Source organism: Oryx dammah, unplaced genomic scaffold (assembly GCF_014754425.2).
Source record: "Oryx dammah isolate SB20612 unplaced genomic scaffold, SCBI_Odam_1.1 HiC_scaffold_26, whole genome shotgun sequence".
NCBI lineage: Eukaryota > Metazoa > Chordata > Mammalia > Artiodactyla > Bovidae > Oryx > Oryx dammah.
In genome coordinates, this window is record NW_024070210.1 from 95,614,598 (window position 1) to 95,640,795 (window position 26,198).

General features: G+C 41.0%; 1 protein-coding gene across 1 annotated transcript in view; it reads left to right on the forward strand.

Moving 5' to 3' along the window:
• Window positions 1–23,476: 23,476 nt before the first annotated feature.
• The window catches only part of LOC120853595 (SUMO-interacting motif-containing protein 1-like), a 74,635-nt gene continuing 71,913 nt past the window's right edge, over window positions 23,477–26,198 (forward strand). Inside the window, exon 1 of the mRNA XM_040227554.1 lies at window positions 23,477–23,666. Within this exon, the coding sequence (XP_040083488.1) occupies window positions 23,538–23,666 (129 nt within the window). The 5' untranslated portion in view covers window positions 23,477–23,537. The remainder of the gene's footprint in view (window positions 23,667–26,198) is intronic.

Sequence of the window (26,198 nt, forward strand, 5' to 3'; positions counted from 1 at the left end):
CTATACTGTGACCCAGTCTTGGAAGTCAAATACCATCACTTCTGGCACATTCTATTCATCAGCAGCAAGTCAGGTAGTACAACCTACACTTAAGGGTAGGGGAATAAGACTCTACATTTTGAAGGAGGAAGATTAAAGAATTTGTACCCAGATTTTAAAACCACCACAGAAGTCAGATTTACTGAGTGAGCACCATTTCTGTAGAGTATAGAGGGGTAATGCAGTAAATGGCAAGGCCTTCTGACTTAGAATAGTCAAAAGTTCAAGCAGTATAGAATAAATATGGAGCAGAAAATCCAACTGATTTTTAAAGTGGATCATTATCCAGAAGTGCTGAGAGCTGATATGATGTTGAGAATGACATTAATCTGCTGGAATGATAAGGAAATCTTTGGAAAATGAAAACCAAATGGTATCAGGTTGAAAGAGAACATTCAGTTCAGTTCAGTCACTCAGTAGTGTCTGACTCTTTGTGACCCCATGGACTACATGCCAGGATTCCCTGTCCATCATCAACTCCCGGAGTGTGCGCAAACTCATGTCCGTCGAGTCATTGATGCCATCCAACCATCTCATCCTCTGTCATCCTCTTCTCCTTTTGCATTTCAATCTCTCCCAGCAACAGGTCTTTTCTAATAAGTTGACTCTGCGTCAGGTGGCCAAAGTATTGGAGTTTCAGCTTCAGCATCAGTCCTTCCAATGAATATGCAGGACTGAATTCCTTTAGGATGGACTTGTTGGATCTCCTTGCAGTCCAAGGGACTCTCAAGAGTCTTCTCCAACACCACAGATCAAAAGCATCAATTCTTTGGTGCTCAGCTTTCTTTATAGTCCAATTCTCACATCCATACATGACTACTTGGAATAGAAAATTATAACCTAAAATATTCAGAGGAAACAACTGAAGCAAATGTGGACAGCAACTTGAAGGTTCTCCAACCTCAGAGATGGCAGATACAGGGAAATAGGAATGAGACTTTGCAGAGGCAACTACTAAAATAATCTTCCCCAGATTTTGCAAAGCAACTAGCAGTAGAGACCTCTGCTTCCAGTAAGGGCAGTGAGTGTAAGTAACTGAGCCACAGAGGCAGGGCTCTGCAGTGCCTATGGTAGTAATGTGGTCGTCCCTGGTCCCAGAAGACTGGACACTAATATCAGCCATCCAGGCTGGTTTCCATAGCGTAGAGGTTATCATATCTGCCTCACTATTATGTCCAGCAGCAAATTCAAACTCTCCTGAAATTCCTGGCAACAAGATAAGATACACAGATCTAGCACTCACATGTGGACTAACAGGGAACTTCAAAAATCAAAATGAACACCTAACCCAAGAATTACAAAACATTTGAGAAACATTCTAACATCAAAACTGATAAACACTACATCTCACAAAAGACAGACATTAACACTTAAGGAAACAGAACGAATAGAGCAAACAGAACAAGACATGTCTCTTCTCTCCGCTAACTGAAGGTGAAGAGACTGGCTCTGAATGTCCTATAGCTAGCTATACCTGAGCCTCAGCCAGGAACTTCACTAGCCAGGAATTTGCCTCTCTTTTACTCTGATTCTATTGTGACAATCTCCCTTATGGCAAAGGATGACTAAGGGTTTAGTCATCTAAATGGAAAAACAGTTACATACTGGATAGAAACACACGGCTTTAAATATCAAAATATTTTCCCAGCATACCAAACAAAGACTGTGTTATGTACACTACAACGTTAATGTAACAAATGGTAGAATTCAAGATGAAAAGCACTAAAAGGGACAAACAGTAATATTTCATATCAATACAAGAACAATTAACAAAGAACAAAGTAGCACTGAATTTTTATTTATCTCACATTAGACCTTGTAAAAATATAAAACAAAATCTAATAGAAACATTAGACTTCTGAGCTACGATGATAAATTTTCTCTTTCAATACCTAATGCAACAAGCAATAAATGGTATACACACACAAACACACATACACACTTTTACACACACTCCATCAACACTGGCCAAATAAGATTGGTGGCCAAGAAAATAACCAGAATTGTCTGCAGCAAATAGAGAAGTCCAACTTAGCTGAGCTCCTACTTTCAACCTCATCTCTCAGCAGCCTTACTGATGAATTAATAAGATCCTGAAAATTCTTGCTAATGCCATCAAACCTGGAATGATCCAACCTGAGTAAGAATCCTTATCTTTTGCCCCTTCTGACTAAGAAGTAGTACATACAGGTCCTAGAGTTATCAATGGGACTGACTCTAAAACAAAAGGGAAAATTTCAGAACTACCCACTAAACTGGGAAAATGTCCCAGAGAAGAGAAAATTCAAGTGGACGATAAACTTTGCAAAGATTGTTTTAAAGACCACTGACCAAAGACCTTCAGAAACATGTGCTGCACTGTGGTTAGTTGCTCAGTCATGTCCAACTCTCTGAGACCCCATGGACTATAGCCCGCCAGGCTCCTCTGTCCATGGGGATTCTCCAGGCAAGAATACTAGAGTGGGCTGCCACCATGCCCTCCTCCAGGGAATCTTCCCAACCCAGGGATCGAACCCAGGCCTCCCACATTGCAGGTGGATTGTTTACCATCATATCCATAGTTAAAAACAAGAAAAGGTTTCTTTACCTTGCTGCCTCAAGGGAGAAAGTTCTCCAGAGGAACTATAGGCCTCAACAAGAGGATTGGAAGGGGCTTCTCACAGAACTTGCACTTGTGCTGGGTTATTCCAGAAAAGTTAAAGAAGTGGAGACCAGTTACAGATTGAAGGTTGTCAAGAAACTGGGGCAATTTAGTAGCTGGATAGATTCATAATTTTTATCTAGTAAGTAGCATTAAAGCAAGGCTAAAGTTGTTGTTGGTAAAAGAGCAGCTGTCACTCAAGCTAGGCAGAGTGGGGGGATGTTTTATTGTTTCTATGGTTGCAAAGTGGTCTTGTCTCTCTCGTTCCAGATATGTCAGAGTGGCCTTGTGTACAGCTTATTTAGATTCTAGAAAGTATTATGTAAGTTCCTTTGGGAACACCATGGCCTAGATGCTAACTGCCAGTGAGGAAGATTTACACTCTCTCAAGATGATAAACCTCACTAACAATAAAGGAAATGCAAATTACAGCAACACCTTTTTTTCACACATCAGATTTTCAAAACTAGAAAGCAGTAACACTCAGTTTTAAGGGAAATGTATGGAAATAAGTTTTCTCACTAGATATAGTATGGCTAGTTAATTTTTTGAAAATTATTATTGTGGAGAATTTCAAACATATAAAAAAGAACATCATGATGTAATAAACTCCCATTATACCAGCTTCAACAACTATCAAGTCACAACCACTCTTATTTCATCCATCCTTTCATTCACTTCTCTCCCTCCAGCAATTTTCTGAAGTATTTCATCCATAAATATTTCATTTTGTGTCCATACCATTATCAAATCTAAAAAATAACAAAAATTACTCAATTTAATGAAATACCTAGTCAGTGTTTGAATTTCCAATTGTCTTACAAATGTCATACTTACTTTCATAGTTTGTGTGAATTGAGATCCAAATAAGGTCCAGACACAGCTTTTTATTTATTTATTTATATTTAACTTTGTTTATTTTAATTGGAGGCTAATTACTTTACAATATTGTAGTGGTTTTGCCATACATCAACATGAATCCACCACAGGTGTACACGTGTTCCCCATCCTGAACCCCCCTCCTACCTCCCTCCCCGTACCATCCCTCTGGTTCATCCCAGTGCACCAGCCCCAAGCATCCTGTATCCTGCATCTAACCTGGACTGGTGATTCATTTTTTATATGATATTATACATGTTTCAATGCCATTCTCCCAAATCATCCCACCCTCTCCCTCTCCCACAGAGTCCAAAAGACTGTTCTATACATCTGGGTCTCTTTTGCTGTCTCACATACAGGGTTATCATTACCATCTTTCTAAATTTCATATATATGCGTTAGTATACCGTATTGGTGTTTTTCTTTCTGGCTTATTTCACTCTGTATAATTGGCTCCAGTTTCATCCACCTCATTAGAACTGACTCAAATGTATTCTTTTTAATGGCTGAGTAATATTCCATTGTGTATATGTACCACAGCTTTCTTATCCATTCATCTGCTGATGGACATCTAGGTTGCTTCCATGTCCTGGCTATTATAAACAGTGTTGCGATGAACATTGGGGTACACATGTCTCTTTCAATTCTGGTTTCCTCGGTGTGTATGCCCAGCAGTGGGATTGCTGGGTCATAAGGCAGTTTCATTTCCAGTTTTTTAAGGAATCTCCACACTGTTCTCCATAGTGGCTGTACTAGTTTGCATTCCCACCAACAGTGCAAGAGGGTGCCCTTATCTCCACACCCTCTCCAGCATTTATTGCTTGTAGACTTTTGGATCGCAGCCATTCTGACTGGTGTGAAATGGTACCTCATTGTAGTTTTAATTTGCATTTCTCTGATAATGAGTGATGTTGAGCATCTTTTCATGTGTTTGTTAGCCATCTGGATGTCTTCTTTGGAGAAATGTCTGTTTAGTTCTTTGGCCCATTTTTTGATTGGGTCGTTTATTTTTCTGGAGTTGAGCTGCAGGAGTTGCTTGTATATTTTTGATATTCACACACAGCTTTTTAAAGTAATATGGCCTTATATATTAAAAACAAAAAATATACATATCATTTGATCTAATAGTTCCAGTTCTAACCATCTAAGGATGAACCTATGAGAATATCTATTGTGGCATTATTTATAATGACAAAAAACTTGAAAACAACTTTAATTTCCACCAATGGAAGAAGAGTAAATTAATGTATCCATTAATAGCAACTATGTTGCTATTTTAAAAAATCAAGTTGAATCTACAGCTCCTTCTCTGGTGGACTACCCTGATAAATTAAGTAGAAAGGATATAACTAAGAAATATATATGACTTATGATTTTATTATCTCACTTTTGGAAAACCAAATGATAAACTCACAATCTTCCATATATTTTATGTATTTATTTGTACATATCTATATCTATATTAGATGTTTACATGGTTATGGAGAAAAATGTGTGGGCTCATATACCTGGGCAAATGACATAGGTTACATGATGACTGTCAAGAAAGAGTGCATAGGCAAAAGAAAATAAGAATTAAATCAGATTAAAACATGGAAAACTATTTATGGTACATGTTAAATGAAATATAGAAATCAAAACTCTAGTAGTAATAACATTACAAATGAGGATGTAAAACTGAATGTAGTGGTAACGAGGACTAAGGAAAACTTAAATGAAGTCATAGATTTTCATTTTGGAGTTTTTGTCAAGTAAGTAATGCTGGAAAAAAGAAAAACATTAATGGTTTATATGTATTTATGTGTATATATCCTCATATAATCAAATAAATCCATATTTGATCAATAATGAGAACCAATTTTTGTCCACTTGATTTTGTCTGTCAATAATACAAATGCAGAAAACATCTGTTCAGATAATATGTTGTATGAAATTGTGTTAATAACTTCATTCTTTACTAATTCAAGGCAGCCCACCCAAGCAATCTCAGAATACCTAGTTTAATGCAGTTAAAATTTAAAATCTCCATAATTCCTATAAGACTGAGGCTGGCACTGTGGTCATTAATACAATTTGGCCTAAATTGGTATTCTAATCCAGTTATTACTCAAATCAGAAATGTAAAGTTCTTGAAGAATTGATGCTTTTGAACTGTGTTGTTGGAGAAGACTCTTGAGAGTCCATTAGACTGCAAGGAGATCCAACTAGTCCATTCTAAAGGAGATCAGTCCTGGGTGTTCATTGGAAGGACAAATGCTAAAGCTGAAACTCCAATACTTTGGCCACCTCATGCGAAAGAGTTGACTCACTGGAAAAACCCTGATACTGGGAGGGATTGTGGGCAGGAGGCGAAGGAGACGAAAGAGGATGAGATGGCCGGATGGCATCACCAACTCAATGCACATGAGTTTGGGTGGACTCCGGGAGCTGGTGATGGACAGCGAGGCCTGGTGTGCTGCGATTCATGGGGTCGCAGTCAGACACGACTGACTGACTGAATTGAACTGAACTGAAAGTTTCTTCACTCTATATTTTCTATCACACTTATCATTAATTAACATGTTAGGTACAAAGACAGGATTTAAGTAATTCATCCTCCACCAAATAGTCTCCTGCATTCTTCTAACTTAATGGGTTGGTTTGTGCAGTTTCTTTTGAACTCTGCTTCCCCAGGAGTCCACTAGTGCCATAGGTAACTGACTTAACTCTCCCACTACTTCTCTCTATTCAGTTTAAATTCATGAACTACCACAATGTTAAATGTTCCTTCAAACAGTATGTACCAACTCAGACAATTGTAAACAGAAATTTAAAGCCAACATAACAACTGCATGGCCATAAAATGATTCAGAATGTGCTTACAATTTTTAAACACTATTATTCAATTTAAAATTACAAAACTATTATAGCTTTTTTTTTTCTCCATAGGATTTATAGACTCCCAAGAGGTCTGTAAATAGAGAAACACAAATAGAGAAGGAGATTTGGGATTTTTTTTAGAAGCTTACTAATGAAAGCAATGAAGATGATAACATCAATTAGACTAATAGTTCAACTCTAATTTAGAGCTGATTAGCCTTACACTTCAGAGAAGGCAATGGCAACCCACTCCAGTACTCTTGCCTGGAAAATCCCATGGATGGAGGAGCCTGGTAGGCTGCAGTCTATGGGGTTGCTAAGAGTCAGACATAACTGAGCAACTTCACTTTTGCTTTTCACTTTCATGCATTGGAGAAGGAAATGGCAACCCACTCCAGTGTTCTTGCCTTGAGAATCCCAGGGACGGGGGAGCCTGGTGGTTGCCATCTATGGGTCACACAGGGTCAGACACGACTGAAGTGACTTAGCAGCAGCCTTACACTTAGGAGAAAGTATTTCATTCCTCTTTTCTCCCACGTGCATTTTCCCCCCCATCAAACAATGGTGTTTTGAAAATTTTGACAAATACTTTGGCTGTAAATAAGGAATTCCATTTCTAAAAATCTAACTTAAAGGGATATTTGGTACAGATAAGTATGTTGGTATAAGAATGCTCGAAACTGCAGTATAATGTTGTAAATGCCCTAAGTGTTCATTATTAGGTAGTTGAATAAATTATAAAATAATGTGGTGCTTTGCCTTCGGTATTCACACAAATTCTACTGATAACTATTTTTTTAATATATATTATCAGCATTTCTTTTTTTAAAATTTATTTATTTTAATTGGAGGCTAATTACTTTACAATATTGTAGTGGTTTTTGCCATACATTGACATGAATCAGCCATGGGGGTACATGTGTTCCCCATCCTGAACCCTCCTCCCACTGCCCTCCCCATCCCATCCCTCTGGGTCATCCCAGTGCACCAGCCCTGAACACCCTATCTCATGCATCAAACCCGGACTGCCAATCTGTTTCACATATGATAATATACATGTTTCAACGCTATTCTCTCAAATCATCCCACTCTTGCCTTCTCCCACAGAGTCCAAAAGTCTGTTCTTTACATCTGTGTCTCTTTTGCTGTCTCACATATAGGGTCATCGTTACCATCTTTATAAATTCCATATATATGTATTAGTATACTGTATTGGTGTTTTTCTTTCTGACTTACTTCACTCTGTATAATAGGCTCCACTTTCATCCCCTTCATTAGAACTGATTCAAATGTATTCTGTTTAATGGCTGAGTAATACTCCGTTGTGTATATATACCACAGCTTTCTTGTCTATTCATCTGCTGATGGACATCTAGGTTGCTTCCATGTCCTGGCTATTATAAACAGTGTTGCGATGAACATTGGGGTACACATGTCTCTTTCAATTCTGGTTTCCTCGGTGTGTATGCCCAGCGGTGGGATTGCTGGTCATATGGCAGTTCTATTTCCAGTTTTTAAAAGAATCTCCACACTGTTCTCCATAGTGGCTGAACTAGTTTGGATTCCCACCAACAGTGTAAGAGGGTTCCCTTTTCTCCACACCCTCTCCAGCAATTATTGCTTGTAGACTTTTGGATCGCAGCCGTTCTGACTGGCATGAGATGGTACCTCATTGTGATTTTGATTTGCATTTCTCTGATAATGAGTGATGTTGAGCATGTGTTGTTAGCCATCTCTGTGTCTTCTTTGGAGAAATGTCTGTTTAGTTCTTTGACCCATTTTTTGATTGGGTCATTTATTTTTCTGGAGTTGAGCTGCAGGAGTTGCTTATATATTTTTGAGACTAATTATTTGTCAGTTGCTTCATTTGCTATGATTTTCTCCCATTCTGAAGGCTGTCTTATCACTTTGCTTATAATTTCTTTCATTGTGCAAAAGCTTTTAAGTTTAATTAGGTCCCATTTGTTTATTTTTGCTTTTATTCCATTACTCTGAGAGGTGGGTCATAGAGGATCCTGCTGAGATTTATGTCAGAGAGTGTTTTGCCTTTGTTTTCCTAGGAGTTTTATAGTTTATGTTTTTATGTGTAGATATTTAATCCATTTTGAGTTTATTTTTGTGTATGGTGTTAGAAAGTGTTCTATTCATTCTTTTACAAGTGGTTGACCAGTTTTCCCAGCACCACTTATTAAAGAGATTGTCTTTTCTCCATTGTATATTCTTGCCTCCTTTGTCAAAGATAAGATGTCCATAGGTGCATGGATTTATCTCTGGGCTTTCTATTTAGTTCCATTGATCTATATTTCTGTCTTTGTAGCAGTACCATACTGTCTTAATGACTGTAACTTTGTACTATAGCCTGAAGTCAGGCAGCTTGATTCCTCCAGTTCCATTCTTCTTTCTCAAGACTGCTTTGGCTATTCGAGGTTTTTTGTATTTCCATACAAATTGTGAAATTATTTGTTCTAGTTCTGTGAAAAATACTGTTGGTAAATTGATAGGGATTGCACTGAATCTATAGATTGCTTTGGGTAGTATACTCATTTTCACTATATTGATTCTTCCAATCCATGAACATGGTATGTTTCTCCACCTATTTGTATCCTCTTTGATTTCTTTCATCAGTGTTTTATAGTTTTCTATATATTGGTCTTTTGTTTCTTTAGGTAGATATGTTCTTAAGTGTTTTATTCTTTTCATTGCAATGGTGAATGGAATTGTTTCCTTAATTTTTCTGTTTTCTCATTGTTAGTATATAGGAATGCAAGGGATTTCTGTGTGTTAATTTTATATCCTGAAACTTTACTATATTCATTGATTAGCTCTAGCAATTTTCTGGTGGAATCTTTAGGGTTTTTTATGTAGAGGATCATGTCATCTGCAAACAGGGAGAGTTTTACTTCTTTTCCAATCTGGATTCCTTTTATTTCTTTTTCTTCTCTAATTGCTATGGCTAGAACTTCCAAAACTATGTTGAATAGTAGTGGTGAGAGTGGGCACCCTTGTCTTGTTCCTGACTTTAGGGGAAATGCTTTCAATTTTTCACCATTGAAGATAATGTTTGCTGTGGGTTTATCATATATGGCTTCTATTATATTGAGGTACATTCCTTCTACGCCTGCTTTCTGGAGGGTTTTTTTTTTTTATTATAAATGGATGTTGAATTTTGTCAAAGGCTTTCTCTGCATCTATTGAGATAATCATATGGTTTTTATCATTCAATTTGCTAATGTGGTGTATTACATTGATTGATTTGTGGATATTAAAGAATCCTTGCATCCCTGGGATAAAGCCCACTTGGGCATGATGTATGATCTTTTTAATATGTTGTTGGATTCTGTTTGCTAGAATTTTGTTAAGGATTTTTGCATCTATGTTCATCAGTGATATTGGCCTGTATTTTTCTTTTTTTGTGGCATCTTTGTCCTGTTTTGGTATTAGGGTGATGGTGGCCTCATAGAATGAATTTGGAAGTTTACCTTCCTCTACAATTTTCTGGGAGAGTTTGAGTAGGATAGGTGTTAGCTCTTCTCTAAACTTTTGGTAGAATTCAGCTGTGAAGCCGTCTGGTCCCGGGCTTTTGTTTACTGCAAGATTTCTGATTACAGCTTTGATTTCTGTGCTTGTGATGGGTCTGTTGATTTTCTACTTCTTCTTGGTTCAGTTTTCAAAAGAATTTATCCATTTCTTCCAAGTTGTCCATTTTATTGGCATATAGTTGCTGATAGTAGTCTCTTATGATCCTTTGTATTTCTGTGCTGTCTGTTGAGATTTCTCCATTTTCATTTCTGATTTTGTTGATTTGATTTTTCTCCCTTTGTTTCTTGATGAGTCTGGCTAATGGTTTGTCAATTTTATTTATCTTCTCAAAGAACCAGCTTTTAGCTTTGATGATTTTTGCTATGGTCTCCTTTGTTTGTTTTGCATTTATTTCTGCCCTAATTTTAAGATTTTTTTCCTTCCACTAACCCTGGGATTCTTCATTTCTTCCTTTTGTAGTTGCTTTAGGTGTAGAGTTACGTTATTTATTTGACTTTTCTTGTTTCTTGAGGTAAGCCTGTATTGCTATGCACCTTCGCCTTAGCACTGCTTTTACAGTGTCCCATAGGTTTTGAGTTGTTGTGTTTTCATTTGTTTCTATGCATATTTTGATTTTTTTTATTTCTTCTGTGATTTGTTGGTTATTCAGAAGTGTGTTGTTTAGCCTCCATATGTTGGAATTTTTAATAGAGTTTTTTTTCCTGTAACTGACATCTAATCTTACTGCATTGTGGTCAGAAAAGATGCTTGGAATGATTTCAATTTTTTTGAATTTATCAAGGCTAGATTTATGGCCTGGGATGTGATCTATCCTGGAGAAGCTTCCATGTGCACTTGAGAAAAACGTGAAATTCATTGTTTTGGGGTGAAATGTCTTATAGATATCAATTAGGTCTAACTGGCCCATTGTATCATTTAAAGTTTGTGTTTCCTTGTTAATCTTCTGTTTAGTTGATCTATCAATAGGTGTGAGTGGGGTATTAAAGTCTCCCACTATTCTTGTGTTACTGTTAATTTCCCCTTTCATACTTGTTAGCATTTGCCTTACATATTGTGGTGCTCCTATGTTGAGTGCATATATATTTATAATTGTTATATCTTCTTGGATTGATCCTTTGATCATTATGTAGTGCCCTTCTTTGTCTCTTTTCACAGCCTTTATTTCAAAGTCTATTTTATCTGATATCAGTATTGCTACTCCTGCTTTCTTTTGGTCTCCACTTGTGTGAAATATCCTTCCAGCCCTTCACTTTCAGTCTGTATGTATCCCTTGTTTTGAGGTGCGTCTCTTGTAGACAGCATATATAGGGGTCTTATTTTTGTATCCATTCAGCCAGTCTTTGTCTTTTGATTGGGGCATCCAACCCATTTACATTTAAAGTAATTATTGATAAGTATGATCCCATTGCCATTTACGTTGTTGTTTTGAGTTAGAGTTTACACCCTTTCTGTGTTTCCTGTCTAGAGAAGATCCTTTAGCATTTGAAGAGCTGGTTTGGTGATGCTAAATTCTCTCAGCTCTTGCTTGTCTGTAAAGCTTTTGATTTCTCTTTCATATCTGAATGAGATCCTTGCTGGGTACAATAATCTGGTTTTAGGTTTTTCTCTTTCATCACTTTAAGTATGTCCTGCATTCCCTTCTGGCTTGAAGAGTTTCTATTGAAAGATCAGCTTTTATCCTTATGGGAATCCCATTGTGTGTTATTTGTTGTTTTTCCCTTGCTGCTTTGAATATTTGTTCTTTGTGTTTGATTTTCATTAATTTGATTAACATGTGTCTTGGGGTATTTTACCTTGGGTTTATCCTGTTTGGAATTCTCTGGGTTTCTTGGACTTAGGTGATTATTTCCTTCACCATTTTAGGGAAGTTTTCAACTATTATATCCTCCAGTATTTTCTCATGGCCTTTCTTTTTTTGTCTTCTTCTGGGACTCCAATGATTCAAATGTTGGGGCATTAACATTGTCCCAGAGGTCTCTGAGGTTGTCCTCATTTCTTTCAGTTCTTTTTTCCTTTTTCCTCTCTGCTTCATTTATTTTTACCCTTCTATCTTCTACCTCACTTATCCTATCTTCTGCCTCCGTTATCCTACTGTTGGTTCCCTCCAGAATGTTTTTTATCTCAGTTATTGCATTATTCATTGGCTTTTAAAAAATTTCTTCTAGGTCCTTGTTAAACATTTCTTGCATCTTCTCAGTCCTTGTCTCCAGGCTATTTATCTGTAACTCCATTTTGTTTTCAAGATTTGGGATCATTTTTACTATCATTATTCTGAATTCTTTTTCAGGTAGACTCCCTATTTCCTCCTCTTTTGTTTGGTTTGGTGGGCATTTATCACGTTCCTTTAGCTGCTGAGTATTTCTCTGCCTTTTCATCTTGTTTAGATCGCTGTGTTTGGGGTGGCCTTTCTGTACTCTGGCAGTTTGTGGTTCCTCTTCACTGTGGAGGTTCCTCCCTGTGGGGGTTGGACGAGTGGCTTGTCAAGGTTTCCTGGTTAGGGAAGCTTGCGTCAGTGTTCTGGTGGGTGGAGCTGGATTTCTTCTCCCTGGAGTGCAATGAAGTGTCCAGTAGTGAGTTTTGAGATGTCTATGGGTCTGGTGTGACTTTGGGCAGCCTGTATATTGAAGCTCAGGGCTATGTTCCTGCATTGCTGGAGAATTTGCGTGGCATGTCTTGCTCTGGAACTTGTTGCCTCTTGGGTGGTGCCTGGTTTCAGTGTAGGTATGGAGGCTTTTGGATGCACTCTTATCGATTAATGTTCCCTGGAGTCAGGAGTTCTCTGGTGTTCTCAGGTTTTGGACTTAAGCCTCCTGCCTCTGGTTTTCAGTCTCACTTTTACAGTAGCCTCAACACTTCTCCATCCATACTGCACTGATGATAAAACATCTAGGTTAATGATAAAAAGTTTCTCCACAGTGAGGGACACCCAGAGATGTGCACAGAGTTACATGGAGAAGAGAAGAGGGAGGAGGGAGATAGAAGTGACCAGGAGGAGAGAGGGGAATCAAAAGAGAAGAGAGTAAGCTAGCCAGTAATCACTTCCCTATGTGCTCTCCACAGTCTGGATCCCTCAGAGGTGTTCACATAGATACACAGGGAAGAGAAGAGGGAGGAAGGAGACAGAGGTGGCCAGGAGGACAAAAGGGGGGATCAAAAGGAGAGAGACAGATCTAGCCAGTAATTGGTTCCCTAAGTGTTCTCTATAGCCTGGAACACACAAAGAGATTCACAGTGTTTGGAGAAGAGAAGGGGGAGGGAGGAGATAGAGGTGACCTGGGGGAGAAAAAGGAGAGTCAAAAGGGGGAGAGACTAATCAAGCCAGTAATCACACTCCTAAGTAAAGATGGGTATTGAAGATTGGATTATTAAAGGTACAAAATTGATAACAAAATTGATAAAAAAGCAAAGATTAAAAATCTAGAGTAGACATTAGACTCTCAAAAATACAATATTAAAAAAAAATCAAAAAATAAAAAATATATATGAAGTTTGCTTTAAAAAATAGGGTCTTTTTTCGCAAGGTAATAGTAGGTTCAGTTCAGTTCAATTCAGTCGCTCAGTTGTGTCCGACTCTTTGCGACCCCATGAATTGCAGCATGCCAGGCCTCCCTGTCCATCACCAACTCCCGGAGTTCACTCAGACTCACGTCCATCGAGTCAGTGATGCCATCCAGCCATCTCATCCTCGGTCGTCCCCTTCTTCTCCTGCCCCCAATCCCTCCCAGCATCAAAGTCTTTTCCAATGAGTCAACTCTTCGCATCAGGTGGCCAAAGTACTGGAGTTTCAGCTTTAGCATCATTCCTTCCAAAGAAATCCCAGGGCTAATCTCCTTTAGAATGGACTGGTTGGATCTCCTTGCAGTCCAAGGGTCTCTCAAGAGTCTTCTCCAACACCACAGTTCAAAAGCATCAATTCTTCAGCACTCAGCCTTCTTCACAGTCCAACTCTCACATCCATACATGGCTACTGGAAAAACCATAGCCTTGACTAGATGGACCTTAGTCAGCAAAGTAATGTCTCTGCTTTTGATATGCTATTTAGGTTGGTCATAAAAAATGAAAATTAAAGGAGTAATAGAGGACTTAAAATTTTTTAAAAATTTTTTTAATTTAAAAAATGATAATAGTAAAAATGTATCTAGGAATTTCTCTGGAGCTGTTACAGGCAGTGTGGGGTCAGTTCAGTTTCAGATAGTCCCTTGTTCCAGCTTATACTTCTCAAGACCTATAGGCCCCTTCCAATGTAGTTGGTGCTAACTACAGGGTTTTAATCTGTTGCACCTGTCACTTCCAAAGCGGTTCCCTCTGTTTATTTTGGCTTCTTCTGTTTGCAAGTCTCTTCAGTGCTTAATTTCCACCCTGACACAAGGGGGCAGAGGTGGTCACTTATTTAGGCTCACTTGTTCAGTCGTGCTGTAGGGAGGGAGGAACACTGAAAACAAATATCACTGGCGTGTATGGGGAGTGCTCCCAGTGTCTGGGCCACACTGGGTTTGCCCCCACTCACAGTATGTGTGCTTTCCTGGTCTACACTGCTCAGGCTCCAGGTTGCTCTGCAGGGGAACTGCCTAAAGCGGGCCCTGGGTTGCGTGCACTTCCCAGGTCTAAGCTGCTCAGGTTCAGGTTCTCGGGTACTCCACGAAGGCACAGACTCGGTTGGGCCTGCGTTTTGTGCCCCTCTCAGGTCCAAGCAGCTCAGGTGGCCAGGTGCTTGGCGAGTGCACTCTCCCTAGGTGGGCCAGTGAGTCTTATCACCTCCTCCATCCCAGCTGCTCAGTTTCCTGGGTGCGCAGCAGGAGCGGCATCTCAGGTGTGTCGTGTGTCTCCTCTGAGGCCCTGATCTCTGGCTGCAACCCTCCTGGTGGATGTCAACAGTCCAGAATCCCAGGAAGTCTTGGTTAGCAACTGGGAGCCTGCTCGCAGTTTGGTAGAGGATGCTGACTCTGGGGCAAGATTGCCCCTTTCCAGCTCTGGCTGCCTCCGCCTGCCTCCCTGCCTCCAGCGGGGGATGGGCCAGCCCGCAGCCGGCTAGCTTTCCTCTGGTATTTGCTCAGTCCTTTGTTCTGTGAGCCGCCAGCAGTGCCTTAGGTTAGAGATTTTCATGGAAAAGTTCTCTCTCTCTTTCCTTTTTTTTTTTCCCTCTCTCTTTCTGGTTATCCCACAGTTTGGGTTGCTGTCTCACGTGAGCTCCCTCAGATTGCCCTCAGGGCATTCAGGCCTGGTCCTTACCCTAAGCAACGCAGCCCGCACCTCCCTGTTCAGCCCCTGCTTGCTGGTGGTGGATGCAAGCGTCTGGGCTACTTCTCCCCTGGGAGTTGCCATTAGGCACATAATCTATGGGTTTTATTTATTTTTCCTCCCAGTTATGTTGTCCTCTGAGATTCCAAAACTCCCCACAGACCTGCCGGTGAAGAGAGCTTCCTGGTGTTTGGAAACTTCTCTTTTAAGGCTCCCTCCCCAGGACGGGTCTCTGTCCCTAATTCTTTTGTCTCTCTGTATCTTTTATATTTTGTCCTAACTCCTTTCAAAGACAATGGGCTGACTTTCTGGGTGCCTGATGTCCTCTGCCAGCGTTCAGAAGTTGTTTTGTGGAATTTGCTCAGCATTCAAATGCTCTTTCGATGAATTTGTGGGGGAGAAAGTGGTCTCCCCATCCTATTCCTCCGCCATCTTCTACTGGTAACTATTGAAAAAGATGAACAGCCCAGGAGAAAATCACAGTGAATAAACGTTTCAAGGAAAAAACTACAAATGGCCAATGAACATTTTTAAAGTATCCCAACTTCATTCATACTACAGTAAATGCAAATCAGAACAAGAAACTAATTTGAATGTATTTGATTGGCAACAACTAAAACTTTTGATAACCAGTGCTTGTGGAATTTTAGGAAACAAGTCCTCAGACACTTTTGTTGGCATATTATATACAAGCTTTCTGGAAAATAATTTGGTAATTTCGTTCAAAATGTAAGACACATACATCCTTTAACCCAGTCCTCACTGCTTAGGATTCTCTCTGTGGATATGCTGGCAAGACTTCTTAAGATAAATGTTGAAGAGAAGAATCAATTCTGACTCTATGTTGTAATCATTTCTTTGACTTGCTTTTCATTGTGAATGCAAAAAAGTCACATACTTTGCCTCAACACCTCGTCTCCGAGTCATTGGCCTGTTGTGTGGCCAGCGAAACAAGCTTGGACTCGGTAACATAAGTACATAGGTATTCTTGTAATATTATTTGTAACAGTAAAATCAAAACCTACAATAAACAAACAAGGAAAACTCTAGCAACAGTCAAAGTTACCATGATAGGAAACTGATTAAATAAATTGTGGCACATTCTAACAACTGACTTTTTTAGCAGCCCAGAAATATATTTATCATATATTATATTATATTATAGGCTTCCCAGGTGGCACCAGTGGTAAAGAACCCACCTGCAAATACCACCTGCAATTATAGGAGACGTAAGGGGTGCAGGTTTGATCCCTGGGTCAGGAAGGTCTGGAGGAAGGCATGGCAACCCACTCCAGTATTCTTGCCTGGAGAATCCCATGGACAGAGAAGCCTGGCAGGCTATAGTTCACAGGGTTGCAAAGAGTTGGACACAACTGAAGTGATGTAGCATGCATGCATATTATATTATACGATACTATATTTTATACCTTCCTGTTAGGGAACTAACCCCATAATGTATTAAATGATAAAAGCAAAGTAAGTAACTGTATACTATGATCTTTTGTGTTAAAGACAAAAAAAGAGACAGAAATAAGTATATGTAAATAATTCTGTATGTTTTGAAGGATTCACAAGAAACTAAGAAAGGCATTTTAGCCTTGGGTAAATGAACTAAGAAAGGGAGCGTGGCTCTCAACATTCACTTTTTACTTTATAACTTTTTGAAAGTGAAAGTTGCTTAGTAGTGTCCGACCCTTTGCGACCCCATGGACTGGATAGTCCATGGAATTCTCCAGGCCAGAATACTAGAGTGGGTAGCATTTCCCTTCTCCAGGAGATCTTCCCAACCCAGGGATCAAACACAGGTTTCCCATGTTGCAGGCAGACTCTTTAGCAGCTGAACCACAAGGGAAGTCACCCCCCCAAAAAGGGAACTTTTTGTAGTATGAATTTTTTAATCACATAGATGTGTTTCTTTTAATTTAACAAACTGTTCCCTGTAAGCATTCAAGGTTGGGAGAATGTTTGCTTCTTTGTGCTTTTCTATAGAATAAGAGCAAATCCCATTCTATTTTTAAAAGTATTGTTGTGAGTCAAAAATGGGTTTGTATATCTATTCACTGACACAGAAAACTATATAGATTTCCTTTTTTAATTTAAAAAAGCAAATTGCAATACTATGTACATAGTATGATCCTACTTATGTAAAATTATGTGTTGGCACCTGTGGGTAATTACATTAAGAAATGTCTGGAAAGATTATCAAAATGCATATACATTCTGCTTTGCAACCATTCTAAATTGCCTTAATTTTCTCAGAATGAGGATGCATCATCTTTGAACACAGAAGATAAAAATTTTTTAATATAAATTCTGACATCTATTTGATATTTCTGCAAACTAGAAGCTGTAATAGAAATGGGAAAAGGAAAAGAAAATGATTTAAATAAAGTTATGCACACTGAGAGACTGCCTACTAAAGCAGCCCTGTGCAAAAAAGAGCAGTGACCCGAAACTGGGAGTCTATACCTGGAATTCAGCAAGGAGAACAGAGTGTTCCCTAGGGCAGGAGTGAAACCTGAGCTGGCCAGCTTTAGCATAAACAAAAGTGGGTCTGCAGGCACTAACCCTGCCACAACAACAACAAAAAAAGAAAACTGAAAAAAAGAAAAAAAAACTTTTTAAAGATGTATATCCATCAAAAAAAAAAAAGAAGTCTCCATTAATAAGCCAGGTAGCCTTGCTGCTTAGAACATTTTCACTGCAAACCATGGATTCACATCTCCATACTAAAGCAGATATGTTTTTTGGATAAAGCTGAAAATACATAGCATTTTGGTTAAGTACATATGAATACATATAAATATTAAAAAAAAAAAAAAACTCTAGCGAAGTAAGCACAGAAGCACTGAACAGGGGTGACTAGAATCAGGATGAAGGAAGTGGTCAAAGAGGGCTCTAATCTTGTCTATAATGTTTAATTTTCTAGTAAAAGGAAAGTATTCACATGTTGTGATTAAAATACACATAAAATTCACATTATAGCCATTTTTAAATGCACAATTCAGTAGTAAAGTCACAGTATTATACAAACTTCACCACTCTTCATTTCTAGAACTTTTTCATTATCCCAAATAGAAACTCTGCCCCCATTAAATAACTCCCCATTTCCCTTCCCCCTACCTCTGATAACCAATATTTTTCTGTCTCTATGAATTTACCTATTAAAGGTAACTCATATTAGTAGAATCGTAAAATATTTGTCCCTTTTGACAGGCTTATTATATTTAGCATAGGTTTCTCAATTTTCATCCATGGTGTAGCATATGTCATATTTTCCACCCTTTTTAAGGCTGAGTAGAATTCCATTATGTGGATATACCACATTTTGTTTACCCATTTATCTGTTGATGAATACTTGATTTCCACCTTTGGCTATTTTGAATAATACTATGAAGATTGGTGGATAAGTATCTGTTTGAGTTTCTGCTTTCAATGCTTTTGGGAAAATATCCAGAATTGCTGGTTCATATGGTAATTCTACCTTTTTGAGGAACTGCCAAACTGTTCTCCACAGCAGCTGCACCATTTTACATTCCCATGATTGAGGGTTCCAATTTCTCCACATCCTTGCCAAAACTTGTTTCCCATCCTCACTTCTTTTCTAAAATAATGAGCCACTGTAATGGGTGTGAAATGGTATCTCACTGTGGTTTTGATTTGCATTTTTATGTATTATTTTTTCATGTACTATAAATTTTTAATTAAAAATTATTTCAGAAAAAGAAAGTAAGGGATCAGGATTTCTTTTCTTCATTCATAGACAAGAGATACTTTTTCTTCATTGCTAATCTCTGTGGCAATGCTTGCTCCTTGGAATAAAAGCTACGACAAACCTAGACAATGTATTAAAAAGCAGAGACATTACTTTGCCAACAAAGGTCTGTCTAGTCAAAGCTATGGTTTTTCCAGTAGTCATGTATGGGTGTGAGAGTTGGACCATAAAGAAGGCTGAGCACCAAAGAACTGATGCTTTTGAACTGTGGTGTTGGAGAAGACTCTTGAGAGTCCTTTGGACTGCAAGGAGATCAAACCAGTGAATCCTAAAGGAAATTAGTTCTAAATATTCATTGGAAGGACTGATGCTGAAACTGAAGCTCCAATACTTTGGCTACTTGATGTGAAGAGTTGACTCAGAAAAGACCTTGAGCTGGGAAAGATTGAAGGCAGGAGGAAAAGGGGAGGCAGAGAATGAGATGGTTGGAAGGTATCACTAACATAACGCACATGAGTTTGAGCAAGCTCCAAGAGATGGTGAAGGACAGGGACGCCTGGCGTGCTGCAGTCCATGGGGTTCCAAAGATCTGGACTCAGCTGAGTGACTGACCAACAACAAAACACTGTGGAGATTGAGGCCAGGGCTGTCTTGCTCACTGTTGCATTCCCAACCCCTAACAACGTGCCTGGCACCTAGTGGGAACTCATTCATTAGTGTATACATTTGAGGAATAAATGGCTGCATTATCCTTCCAATTTATGTATGATTGAGGGGAATAAGTCATGAAGAAGTGTCACCTTGCAAAACAGACACACAAATATTATTCAGCCACAAAAAAAAAAGAAGAAAATCCTACCATTTGGGACCATATGGATAGATCTTGAGGGCACTATGCTAAGTGAAATAGTTGTACAGAGGAAGATAAATACTCTGTGATCTCACTTACACATGAAATCTAAAAACAGCAAACTTACAGAAAATGAGAGTAGAATGGGGGCTGCTGGTGTCTGGGGGCTGGGAAAGATGTTGGTTAAAATTATAACCTTTCAATTATAAGATGAATAAGTTCCAGGGATCTAATGCATAGCATGATGACTACAGATAACAATACTGTGTAATATACTTGAACGTTTCTTTACTGTTCTCACCATAACAACAAAAACAAAATGGTTATTATGTAACGTAAAAGATGTGCTGTACTATGTGTTAAAAAAAAGTCAGTTATCCCTGACTCTTTGTGACTCAATGGACCATAGACTGCCAGCCTCCTCTCTCCATGGGTTTCTTCAAGCAAGAATACATGGAGTGGGGCATGGAGTGGATTTGCCATGCCCTCCTCCAGGGAATCTTCCTGACCCAGAGGTTGAACCTGAATCTCTTACGTCTCCTGCAAGTGGGTTCTTTATCACTAGTGCTACCTGGGAAAAGATGTGTTAACTAACCTTATTGTGGTGAACACTTCTCAACATATACATACATCAAAACATCACAAATTTAAAACTTACACAATGTTATATGTCAATTGTATCTCATTAAATCTGGAAAAAATAAGTCACCCAGAAGAAAAATAAAAATACACATACATACTAATTTCTGAAAAAGACATCATCATAAATTTGGAAGTCTTGAGTAAACAGCCTACTTCAATAAAGATCCAGGATAGCCAAGAAAACATAAGTGACACTACTTATGGTTTTAAGAAAGGCAACCTCAGGGCTAGTATTCATCCATTTAGCTTGCCAGCTAAGGACAAGGAACTTTGCAAGTGTACTCACATTACATTCCCAGGGATTCTATATTTCTTGAGTTTCAGGCAGGATGGCTGATGAGAAAGATACAGACAATCATAAAACTGCTGTGCCCCTAAAGTCTTATCACTAGTTATATGCTTGAAAGTCAGCTACTAATATTTATCACGTTATCATATTTTCTGCAACAGAGGTAGATATTTGAATTTTTTCCAGTTAGTTCCATATATCTATGAATGAACATCACTTATTATAGATAGCAACCATCCATTTGCTTTTCCCTAGCTAAAGAAGATGCAAGCCATTCATTTTGTTCTCCAATCCCTTCCCACAGTTTAAAATGCAATAAACTACTCTCTCTACTCCCCAAGATGAGACCCTGTCTCAAAGTCACTGAACTATTGCCTCAACAAGCCCCTGATAACCTTTGTGGTGAAGGAAGGGTGGGGAGAGCTAGTTGATGCTGACAGAAGGGCACCAAGATGGGAGTTGCCTGCATTCCTTTCCTCCTTGAGTTACCTGTAAATTCTCCATGCATGAGTCAACTGGAGAGCACAGAAGATGGCCAAGACTTCAGTCCCTTGCTATCGCTCCCCACGAAGCTCCTCTAGACAAGGATCTCCCAACAACAAAAGGCTATATATTAGACTACCCCTGGCAGGGACTGATGGGGATGTCCCGGGAGAAAGAGTTGAGACTGACCCCTGCTACATTAGAGAGTGCACAGGGGAGGCCCCAGAAAGCAAGGATGTTCCCAGTCCAAGTAAGAGAGCTGGTATCTGGACTTCTGACACATTAGGAGAACTGTTACTAAAGTAGCAAAAACCAAAAGAAAATGAGCAGACAACTCTTCATAGACAGTCTTGCAGAGAACATTCTTTCTCCCTTCTCCTCATCCCTACTTACCAGGAGCAAGAGCTAAGGTGAGAGACGTAGATATGCAAGTGAGTGCAAGAATTATTTAGGGGGTAAAAGAGATAGGATTTGTTGAGAGCATAAAGCTCAGATTTCTGACTTGAGCAATACTGGCTGGTGGTACCACCAGTCACTGAAGGAGGGAACACAGAGAAGAAACAGGCTTTATTTCTGGAGAACAGGGTTCAGTTCAGTTCAGTTCAGTTCAGTTCAGTCGCTCAGTCGTGTCTGACTCTTTGCGACCCCATGAATCGCACGCCAGGCCTCCCTGTCCATCACCAGCTCCCGGAGTTCACAGGGTAGGGGACAGGTATTTTTGAGTTCACTTTTGGACATACTCAACTTGAGAAGCCTGTGAGGCTCAACAGACATTTGGATATATACATCTGGAACTTTGAAGACAGGGCTGGGCTGAAGATAAACATATGGGAGTTACCACCATAAAAAGTATCATTAAAGCATTGGAAATGGTTGAGATTGTGTAGGCAGAGTATGCAAAGATCATGAGGAACTCTTTAATTTAAGGAGTAAGTTAGAGGACTTACTAAGTCAGCTAAGGAGAATGAAAAGAAGTCGTAACACAGGTGCAAGTCACAGAAACCCAGAAAAGAAGTTAAACTAAATGTTTAATGGCATTTGGTGAAGATAAAAAACTTAATGAATCCCTTCACAAGGATGATTTCAAACATACCACCAAACATACCATGATTTCAAACATACCATCTGTTGGCCACTGACCTGTGGGTTTTCGATGCAGTGGACCCCACAATACCAGCACTGACATCCACCTGGGTTCTCGTTAAAAATGAATTTGGGTGGCCCCACCTCATACCTACTAAATCAGAAACTCTGGGGTGGGGTCCAGGCGTCTGCTTTAACAAGCCTCGTGGGTGATTCTGATCCTCACTAAGGTTTGAGAATCGCTGCTCTAGAAGGTGCTTAGATAGCACCTGATAGCCATTCCTTTAGGAACCAATTCCCTTTTTGATAAACTCATTTTCCTTTGGATCTGTTAATAACATGTTGCCAAACTGCTAGAGCCTGAGCAGCAAGATTGGGTCAATACTCCACATTTATTGTAACACAATTCCTATCCTATATGAATTACTGACCACTTCTCCGTCCACTGGGTTATCTTTTTTGCTCTTCATTACCTCTAACTATTCACAACTGTCTGCTCCTTCGCTGCTTTTCTTTGTGCATTTTTTCCCAATCTCTGATCCTGCTATCAACTGAACAAATCTCTAAATCTCAGTTTAAATTCCTGAGTGACATAGATTGTTGGTGAAACCCGCAAATTGGTACAACTTAGTTATTCTGCCTCACTTATCTAAACAACAGCAACAGCGCCTTCGACTCAGTAACTCCACTTCTGGGAAGTGATCCTACAGAGAGGCCTGCATGTGTGCACAAAGAAGGGGGCCTTTCTCCCCCTACTCAACCAAAGGCCAGCTCTCCCACCTTCAGTCAATCCCCCCCACCTAACCGCACTCCGCCAATCCAAGCCTGGGCCCCATACTCAACGGGCCTCGCCGGGTGAGTCCGTTGAAGCCCTTTATGGTGGTTGGAAAGGCCTATTCACACCTCACTTCACACTGGAGTCAGTTGGAAGCAGCGGGGAAAGCCCTCACAGCCTCAGCGTCCCGCGCGACCGGCCCCAACACCAGCCCAAGCCGGCTGCGACTTGATCTTTCCCCTCCTCTCCGTTTTCTCCTCTGGAAGGGAGAACCAGGGCCCCTGCCAAGTACCGTGAGGACGGCCCTGACTCGGCCGCCCGCCGCCCGCCGCCAGGGGGCGGGCCCCCGGAGGGCAGGGGGCGGGGCCGGCGGGGCGGGAAGGGGCGGGGCCAGCGGGCTGAGAGCTCTGGCTGTCGTCGGTCCCCACCTCAGCGGCAGGAACCGAAGTCGCTGCCGCCAGGGTCGCTGGTCGCCCGCGCGCTGCCTCGGCCGGTCCCGCAGCCATGGAGGACTTCATTGTGATCTCGGACGACAGCGGCTCCGAGAGCTCCGGGGGGACCCGCTCGGGCCGGGCGCGGAGGCTCCGCCGGGCCCTGTCCCGGACCCCCGGCGCGCTGCCCCGCCGGACTGTGGTGAGTGAGCGAGCCGCCGCTCGCCGAGCCCCGCTGCGGCCGGAGCCCCCGCCGCTCGCACAGCCCTCGGCCCAGCCCGCTGCTTTCCGCGGCTCCGCCGCCCGCCCCCGGGCGCCTCGCAGCTGCAGCCGCTTCCCGCCTTCCCGGTGTTACTCGCCCCGAGGAGCGCGGCGGGCCCCGGGTCGAGAAGCTGGGCCTCCCGGGCTCCGCGCTCAAGCCCGAGAGCGGCTGAGGCTGGAGAGTGGCCGCCGGGCACATGGACGAGGTCCTGGCGCGCCAGGTGTGGGGGCCGCTGGAGCCCACAGCCGGCGGCGGTCCTCAGGCCAGGCCGCGGGCTGCCCCGAGCCTTGGGCGGGGGCCGGGGACATACGGGGTCCTCTGAGGAGACCCGGACCTCGAGGCGGGCGTGCGGGAGCGCGTAATTGTTTGGCCTGTGGTGTGTACAGATGTGTGCAGAGAGGTAACAGGAGCCCGGGCGGGGAGGGAGGGAAGCTGGGGCCTGGGCCCGACGGTGGCCAAGCTCCAGGGCCTGGCAGTCGAGCGAGGGGCCAGATTTTGGAGTTGTGCGGGAGGGCGGTTTATGGCGCTTCGCAAACATTTACCAAGCTCTAAAGGAATAGGGAGGGAAATATCCACGATTTCTTTACCCCTCGGGCTCGTCTTTGTCCTTCTGCCTAAAGTGGTGAATAAAACATCTATGGTCCCTGCCTTTCTAGAATCCTCCACAGATATTTATTGAGCCCCTACTATGGGCCAGGTGGTACTAAGAGCTGGGGATACGATGAAGAACACAGCATTCCTGGCTTCTGTCATAGAAGGTGATAGAATCAACAAGTAGCTATAGAATACTCAAAAGGATGGGAGGTGGGCGAGGCTTTTTCGGTATCAGGAGACTCTCAACATCAGACTTCCAACAATCTTCCTAGCCTCTTAAAGCCACACCCCAGAAATAACAGAATTGTCAAGCTGATGTTATTTGTAAATGCCTTTCTTCCTATGTAAATACTTAATCAATACAAGTCCAGCTTCTGCTCCTCCAATCCCCTTCCCAGCGTTTTGAGTCCCTAAGCCTCCACTGTGAGCCACTTCTGTGTCTCAGGTATAGTGTTAAATCTAGGAGGTCACTATAAGAATGAATGGCATGCAAAACCAATTAACTTATACTGCTGTGTTGGCCATGGTTCAAGCAAGAGGAATTCTCTATAACTTTCAGTAAATAATTTAGAAGAGATGGACAGACAAGAGATTTTCAAGGTAAAAGTGACTGGATGTCCCTAGTACAGTGAGGGGGGGGACATACTAGATATATTTGTTGGATGAAAGTGGTTGATGGAATGGGGGAGAGAGCAGTTCAGATGGTCGTTTGGTGGTGAGAGTGAATATAACAGAAGCAGGCTTAAGGTGGCAGAAAAGCTGCATTCAGTTTGGGCCTCAGAGGACTTGAACTCTGGAGAACAGTCAGGATTGGAAAGATTTGGTAATTATCTAAATAGAAAGAAGTACTGAAGGTCTAATTATGATTGAGATCATCAAGGGAAAGTAAGTAGAAAGAAAAAAGGTGGAAGAAAAAAGTACTGCAGAATAACCCTCAACTGCCTCTCCTAGTTTTTCCTCTTCCCTCCTCCTCCTTCTCAGTCCCCCTTTAACTTTGTACTTCCTACCAACTTTGCTTTTTCCACCCAAGTGGTGTCCACCTCCCGTCATCCTGAGCCAGCTTCCTTCTTCAAGTGTCCAGATGTCATCCTTAGCCAAGTCTGTGATATGTGCTGTAACCCTCCTTGCACATACATAGGGGTGCTCACAAACTTCCCCTCCTCCTCTATGACCACTCAATCAAGCATTTTGAGTGGGAGCCGTTTAGAACTGAAGAGAAGTGAAAGGTACGTTCCAGAGTAGCACCCAGTGTAAATCTCGCTTCTCCAGATATTTACTCCGGCTTTCTCAGAATTCCTGGCTGGTTCTCCTTTTATCCTTCTTGCAAGTTATAAGGGTGGTAGGATAACCACACAAATATCAGAGGCATTAAGAGACTCTTAAGCACCTTTGTTCAGCTTTTCCTCAAGGCCCTGAGGTCAGAGAAACCTCTGTTTAAATCAAGAACTCCCCCAACTCTACTTCCCAACCGCCCAACAGCTCTGGGAGCTTTGGCAAGTTCTGTTGTCTCTTTCACCTTCTGCATTTGAGAACATGAATACCTACCTGGCAGGACCATTAGAAGGTTTTTAATGAAACAATGCAAGGATAGTGCCCAACATAAATGATAGCTTTTGCTACCCTTTATGCTGTTTTCTTAAGCTTGGCAAGCAATGAAATAAAAGAAACAAGTTTTGTGATTTTTTTTTTCTTTTTTGCAAATATTGACTGAGGGGAAACAACTTGCTTGAATTCAGGAAATCAGAAAGCCACCTCCTATGCTGAAGTTGATGTTTCTGAACTTCTGGTCTTAACCTGGGCTTTAGACTTCAGTAAGTTGATGAAATGTGTCTGTGTTTATATTTATTGCTTCCCCCTCTTCCCCCTACACACACACTT